This window comes from Pavona decussata, unplaced genomic scaffold, assembly GCF_977016875.1.
Source record: "Pavona decussata unplaced genomic scaffold, jaPavDecu1.1 SCAFFOLD_67, whole genome shotgun sequence".
Classification (NCBI taxonomy): Eukaryota; Metazoa; Cnidaria; class Anthozoa; order Scleractinia; family Agariciidae; genus Pavona; species Pavona decussata.
Window position 1 is genome coordinate 1,596,378 of NW_028145486.1, and position 7,048 is coordinate 1,603,425.

The 7,048-nt window shown below is 39.9% G+C and overlaps 2 protein-coding genes across 2 annotated transcripts; both read left to right on the forward strand.

Annotated features, from left to right (window-relative positions):
- LOC146477995 (protein SPMIP7-like) lies at nucleotides 1-4,539 on the forward strand. The gene is made up of 5 exons (XM_085112549.1): nucleotides 1-390; nucleotides 1,135-1,352; nucleotides 1,782-1,877; nucleotides 2,447-2,560; nucleotides 4,009-4,539. The coding sequence occupies exons 1-5, from the start codon at nucleotides 61-63 to the stop codon at nucleotides 4,172-4,174; spliced, it is 924 nt and encodes a 307-aa protein (XP_084968675.1). The 5' UTR covers nucleotides 1-60; the 3' UTR covers nucleotides 4,175-4,539.
- A 131-nt stretch (nucleotides 4,540-4,670) lies between these two features.
- On the forward strand, nucleotides 4,671-6,216 carry LOC146477996 (5-hydroxytryptamine receptor 1B-like). The gene has a single exon (XM_085112527.1). The coding sequence runs from the start codon at nucleotides 5,158-5,160 to the stop codon at nucleotides 6,214-6,216; it is 1,059 nt and encodes a 352-aa protein (XP_084968653.1). The 5' UTR covers nucleotides 4,671-5,157.
- Nucleotides 6,217-7,048: the final 832 nt, after the last annotated feature.

Consider the following 7,048-nt stretch of genomic DNA (forward strand, 5'->3'; position numbering starts at 1 on the left):
TTCGCGCGCGTGGCACTGAACAGAAATTTGTAGCAGTTTTTTTCTAAAGGTGTATTAACCATGGCCATAGCCGCACACAAAATTTCATTTACTAATGTGACTCAGCTTCTGGAAAGACGAGTACCTCAGAAACCTGCACGGTACCATGACATTCCACAATTTAAAGTGGAAAGGGCAATGTTGCAGCCGAGATCATTTCCGTACAATCTGCCGATAGGCCCACACAGGCCTCACTCACGAATGAGTCGCCCTCCTGCTCTGGGCCTTGGCAGCATCAGAGGCTTGAAAGAAAAGGAAAAGAAAAAACCTCCCCCACAACCTAGTTGTGTTCTTCCTCCAATAAAGGAACAACACAAGGAAAAGAAAGAAGTGCAGATTACAAAGGAACTGGTAAGATCCATCAATATTGTTTATCAGCTTCATTGGACACATCAAAATTGGTACAAGAACAAAACAGAAATACAAGGAACAAAATGACTGGTCCAAAGGGTATTGCGCAAAACGGGACAACGAGACCCATGCAAGGTGCAACTCCTTAAACATCATTAAAACATATAAGGTGCATTAAGAAATATTTAGTTAAGCACGCTGGCACGGGCAGTCTCTTGAAAAGACCATAGACAAGAATTGTTAGTATCATAGGTGGAGTCCAACAAAGTGCCATAAATGGCGCGTAGAAAACGTTTAACAATTTATAGGTTGGCAAAATGTTCAGGGGAGGCTACGTTGGATAGGTACTTTGTTTGATCAATCCTTGGGAATCGTTTACCTCATTATATAGTCACTTTGACGTGAACTGCGTTTCGAGCAGTTACTGGGCATGTTGTTCTTTTTTTCTTTTCTATTTTTTTAATTGTTCACCAGGTGATAGTGTCGATTCTCTGAGTAGCACCGTGGTTGTTGGTGATTGGCACATTTCAATTCTCGCTGTATGTGTTTGGAGGATTTCATGAACAATGATGAATAACAATCACACTCGGCTTTTCTTATATAGATAATTACCTCCTATGTTACTCTAGAACAAGCTATCGACCAAATACGATGAAAAGGTACTTTTTCCAATGGTATATGCAACAATTAAAATATTTTTCACACGCTTTTATAATTGTCATTTTTTTTTTATGCAAACATTAGTCTTCTGATGAAGCCACAGCGGAGGAGGAGCTGGTTGCATTGCCAACGCACGAAAAGAATGCTGACCCGGTCAGATACAGAGCAGTCAGATATGAATCTAAACCCGAAATATGGCAGAAGGTTGCGTGTGTCTGGGACCAGTGCCAAACGAGACCGAACCAGTTCCACCAATACGAGTCTGACAGGCTATTTCCCGCCATTTCCACGTCCACAGCTAGGTACGACTGTCCTTTGTTTTTGACGGAAAATAATGAACCCTTGAAAGAAACGCGCGCGGGCCCTGAAACGATAGAAAGCAAGGAACCGAGAATGTTTATACTGTTGGAGTTCGCTAACAAAACCCAGAAACGACAAACTTGATAGGAACACCCAACCAAAAAAAAAACCAAACTCAAACAAAATTTAGGTTTGCATCTTATGCGTTCCCGGGTGAGGAATTGTCAAATCCAGCCAGCCGGCTAGAACTGAAAACAGTAGCATTCCCGCGAACGCCAAGAGAGAATACTCAAGAGCCATCATTACAGTCTAGGATCTCCCTCGGCTCTCGAGGTTGTTACATCAATCTGGGTGACGCTCTATTACTTTATTTGGCGTCGAAATTGTTAATTTTCTATTTTGTAGTAATTTTAATGTTTATTCTATATTAGATTAACGGAGGATGAGGAGTTGACATCAGATGAAGAAGTTCAAGAGCCAATCAGTTTGCCGAAAACGGAAACATCAGAAGGGAGAAAAATACAATTGTACGTTCCTGTCTTCTGCATACATATAATATGCAATAGATTGATTACTGTAAAATACTATTGGTTATTAATAGTTCATAAGGTATATCATTCTCCTACGTAATATATATTTTATTATCATCCATGTAATCCAGATTAGTATTTAACATGTAACCTTGGATCAATTCAAAAAAAACCTTTACACTAGCAGTTTGCAACTGGGCATTAGTTTTATACAAGAGAAACAAAGAGGAAAATGATTTACCTCGTTTTTTGATTGCATCTACAAACAGACCCCATTTTGAAAATTACAAGTGTATACATTTTGCTGATATTGAGTGTCTAATTTTGTAGCGTTTTCTTACGAGTGATGCCCGGCTTCAATTGACTTATCCAAAAAAGTAAATTTCACGATAAAACCTAAGGACATATATTTGTCTTTTCTTTCTCCACTCTCAGTCATACTTAAGAAACAATAAAGTTCATAAAACTGCGCGCAATCCGGCCATTCATTTTCTTATTTCAAGAGAATTCTATATCTTCCGGTTATTGTTTGGCATTGCTCATTTTATTTGCTGTTTACTTTTCAGCACCAGGCCGACTCCTGGCTATGGAGGTTTTATCGCTCGATATCCAGTAGAGCCCAGACCTCCTCAAGGATCTTGGGATGAGGTGTTTGTGAACTGTTCCAAGTTAGCATACAGGTACAATAATATCAACATTCGTCTGTCTTTCACGTCATGCGCGCAGGTCTTGTTTGTATCTGTAATCAAATGGTGACGAGTGAAATTAGGAAACAATTTCACGCGTGCAAAATGCAAGAGAAATTATTTCCTAATTTCACGAGTATACCATTTGATTACCTTTTAATATCATGGGTGACAAATAACGCTCACAATCGTGGTCGGTTCCGTCTTGTTTACACACGCAGGCAAAAAACCGCTCGAGCACTTTATCCAACTGCTCAGGACGAACCGTTTCAGAGTTTTTCTCAAGGCCATTTTCTTCACACCAGTTCTCAAAAACCCTCACCAAGTTAATTGTGCTCTTTCGCGTATTTAGGTTTTCTGCAGCGTCTTTTAATGCCGTAACTTCTTTAAACCTGGACGCCATATTGGCACTAAGATATAGGAAACGTTGCCATAGCAATTTTGTAATTTCACATGTGAAATTATAAATTAACGCTGAAATGTCGAGCCAAAATTAAGGAGTAATTTGTCACCCATGATATTATAGCGTGGACATAGTTTATTTCCCTGCTGTCTCGATAGCGAGATGAATTTATCCATTCACTTTATAATTACATGGTATCCTGTTTAGGTCATGGACTCGTGATCCTGTAATTTTCATAATTTTTTTGCTTTGGTTGGCTTGAAATTCAAATTACGGAATATTTTTAATCTTACAAGTCGCTTAAAAGAGAAAACTGAGGAAATTCTAAGCAAGATATGTTTAAAACCCAAATTGCTACACTTTTCCATCTTGTTATTAGAGACTGATTTTGCATTAGGTTTTACGACAAACGGCAAACGGCAGAAATAACCACGTGACCATGTTTATCCTACACTTGCCGCTCGAGCTCGCTGTTTTCAGTTTCTCAGTAAAATTGAGTAATTTTGCGTTAGCATGAAAGGTCAGAATTATTTTGCACTATTCTCTGTACTAATGTTTTTCAAGAAAACATAAACGCGAATCTCACGTTTGCCGTTTGCCGTTAAATCTCTCTTTATATTAGTAACCCAAACCGATCACCGCCAGTCAGGCTAGCGCTGATTGGCCCTGTTGTCGAGGAAATAAGTTAATAGCCCAATCTCGATATATTAAAGTTCAGCCTGAAACAATAAAAATTACTGCGAAACTCCGGGGAATTAAACCCATATAAACTGTACAATTTTATTTCCCGGAGACTCGAAGTAATGTTATTGTTTCAGGCTGAATTTTAATATATTGAAATTGGGCTATTGACTCGGTACTGTTCAGGAGTGTTATTTTTAATGCACGCGCCAACTCCACAATAACAGAGTTCAGTAACATGCAGTTGGCAACGAAATGTACTCAGCACGGTTTATTTATGCAGTGCGTGTCCCTCTGCTGTGAAAAATTTCGTATTGTTATAGTCCACCTCATATTTTATTGTTATTATATCTCTCAGATCATATCCAGCGTATGAATATAACAACAAGGAATTTGCTCACAAGGGTCCCCTGAGTAGGCTTGTCACCACGACCCACCCCTCCAATCCGTTTAACAAAGTTGACCAATGGAACTCGCGAAGAAAAAGGCTATGGAAAAGAGCCAATCAGTCGAAATTTGTGTAACCATGGTGACAAGCTTTTACAAGAACGACTCCGCTCATTATAATGCAACACTGAATCAATATTCAATACGTTCGAATGCGACATTTTATTTCAACATCATATTTGGGGAAGACAAATTTGATACAAATGTTGATAGAAAGTCATGGGCAAAGCTTTTATTTTTTATTGACACAAAATTTCAGTGATATAGAGCTTTGGTTTCTTTAATTGTGTCTCGCGTTTGCTGGACTCGAAATGAATCGGTTTTATATCAAACGGTATTGTGTGCTAAGGGATACGATGTAATAGCTTATGTCAATATAAAATCGTTCTCTCTTCTGTAAAGAAAATGATAATAAAGGAAGGAAGTGCAGCTGCTTCAATAACTACCGACTCGAAACTGACGGAAAGCAAATAAATACGGGGTGAGCTGTTAAATGAAACCAGTATTTACAGCTCACAAAACTGTAAATTAAATATACTTCCAGCAGCGGGGAGTTCTGTAAAATTAAATTAAAATTATTCTGAGTGAGATGAATACGAAACTGGATCCATATGACATTCTATTCAGCAACTAATTTTCCTCAGTTTCATTAACAATTTCCTGTTTATTAAGGCAATCAGAGGCAGACCCTTACAAGAGGCTGTCTCATCTTTTCATACTTTATTTCAACGCGACTTTTTATTTCATCTTTGTCAACAACAGCCCATTTTTTATTCATGCATTTACGGCTGAACAAACATCGCAGAATCAAAAAGAAAAAATATATATATTAAGTGATATCGAGTGCCGGTTGGGCGTAATTTTAGTGCGAGCGCATTAGCTTAATTTGACATTGAAGAATACTTGGTTTTCAAACAAGGTTTTTGATAAGCCAACTGAAGACGGAAACGTTTAATTTAAAAGCCTGCCATTTGAAAAATCGCTGTTCGTCCTGTCTACGCGATCAGTACGGTGGCTATCTGACGAAGTTTAACGCCTCGTTCATAAGTTAACCACCGAAATGGTTGGACATGATTCAAACGAGTGGAACTTAACTTCAGTCAATCATTCAGTTCCGCAGTCGGAATCTTCCATAAGCTGTTTGTTTATCGCGTACAGGAGGAGCGCCATTGAGGATTTCTACGGCACCTATGTTGTGAGCATCGTTTTGAACTTAATTTGCGCTCTGCCAGCAAGTGTACTGAATTTCCTGGTGATGCTAGCAGTGTGGAAAAAAACACAACTACATACTCCGTCCAATGTACTCCTTAGCAATCTAGCGTTGACCGACTTTGGAGTAGGTTTTTTGGTTCAACCCATTTTTGTCGCTCATAAATTCGGCGCAATATACGGAAACGTTAAACTTCACTGTATCGCTTCACTCAGCAGCAGAACACTCGCATCAGTTTTGGGGGCAGTTTCTTTGACAACACTTACTGCCATAAGCATCGATAGACTCTTAGCGCTGGTATTGAGTGTTCGATACCGTACTGTGGTCACCGTACGAAAAACTGCTAAAGTAGTGGTGTTCCTGTGGATCATAAGTTTTATTGTTACCATCCCTCTGTTTATCTACCCGATGAGTTTTGTTTATTGCATGATACTTCTGCTCGTTGTTTGTTTAACTGTGACCACCTTGGCGTATGCCAGGCTGCTGCGCTTGATTCAGCGACATCGATGCAGGATTGAAGCGGATCTTCAAGCCTCAAGACTCAGCCAAGCTTCGTCGCACGCCCAACTTTCCCAGGTGACACAGCACAACCAACCTACTCCGAAAAGCCAGGCGTCACAGGACCCTCAGCAGCAAGCTGACTCGACAACAGTTGCCAAGTATCGTTCTTCCACTCGCACTGTTATCTGGCTGGTTTTGTTGATGATTGTCTTTTACTCCCCGTATCTTATCCTCAACATTGTGTTGGCCGTGAAAAGAACGGGCGGTGACAGCTTCAAGGCTGCATTCAACATTGCTCATACCATTTTGTTCATGAACTCACTGGTGAACCCAGCGTTTTATTGCTGGAAGATAAGAAGCATTCGCAGGGCCATCTTGGAAATTTGTTCTGATATATGGCCTGAATGAGAACATTACTTAAAGGGACACTGGCACTGACGGCGATTTATGCTGCATTTTGGTCTAAGGTGCTCAAATGTTTGACGCACAACCTTTTTTTCCTAACATGAAATAGCTCTTAGAATATCGGGAAGAAACTATTAACGAAGGGATTTCTCCAAGGAAGAACTAACTATGATGAGTTTTGCGCGACTTCTCTAAAATAAACAGGAAGAACTTGAAAAAACTAATATTGTTGCAATCCATTTCCATCCTCGCCATCCGCGACCAAACATAATTAATACTAGTTTCTGTGCATTAGTAGGGTTATTGTTAACAAAACTGAACCATCATTTTAACGACTCCATCGATTCAAGTATGTTTTTTGGCCACTCAAAGTGACACTAAAATAGGTGATACTGCCCCTTTAACACGCAAGCTCCGTAGAGTACTCTCAAACTGAAAGTTTTGTCCATCGAAAATAAAGTACTGAACTGTACGAGCTAAACTTAAGGCTAATAAATCTGCTGGCACAGCGCCAAAGACACAGTACGGGCCGGCAGCGGCATACGGGCTTTTGTTAGTGGATGCGAAGGGAAAGTATTACATTCCTCGCCGGGCCTCGAAGATAGACAGGTTCGCACTTTGTACAACACTCCATTCTCGAGCTCGACACCAGCAGAGCCTTGTGACCTGTCCTCGCAGACGCATCATGTTAAAAAAAAAAAGAGTTCTGAGCTCGAGAATGTCTGACACTCGTGGAGCAAGATCGGACGTGATCAGACAGCCCAACAAAAAAAAAAAACACCAGGATCGTTTTGTGTATTCAAAGGGGATAAGAACAACAGTATAAGTGCAAATG

Coding starts and splice junctions, on each gene's coding strand:
- LOC146477995 (XM_085112549.1), top strand. CDS start 61: ATGGCCATAGCCGCACACAAAATTTCATTTACTAATGTGACTCAGCTT. Junction 391..1,134: donor TGCAGATTACAAAGGAACTG/GTAAGATCCATC, acceptor TGCAAACATTAG/TCTTCTGATGAAGCCACAGC. Junction 1,878..2,446: donor GAAGGGAGAAAAATACAATT/GTACGTTCCTGT, acceptor TTTACTTTTCAG/CACCAGGCCGACTCCTGGCT.
- LOC146477996 (XM_085112527.1), top strand. CDS start 5,158: ATGGTTGGACATGATTCAAACGAGTGGAACTTAACTTCAGTCAATCAT.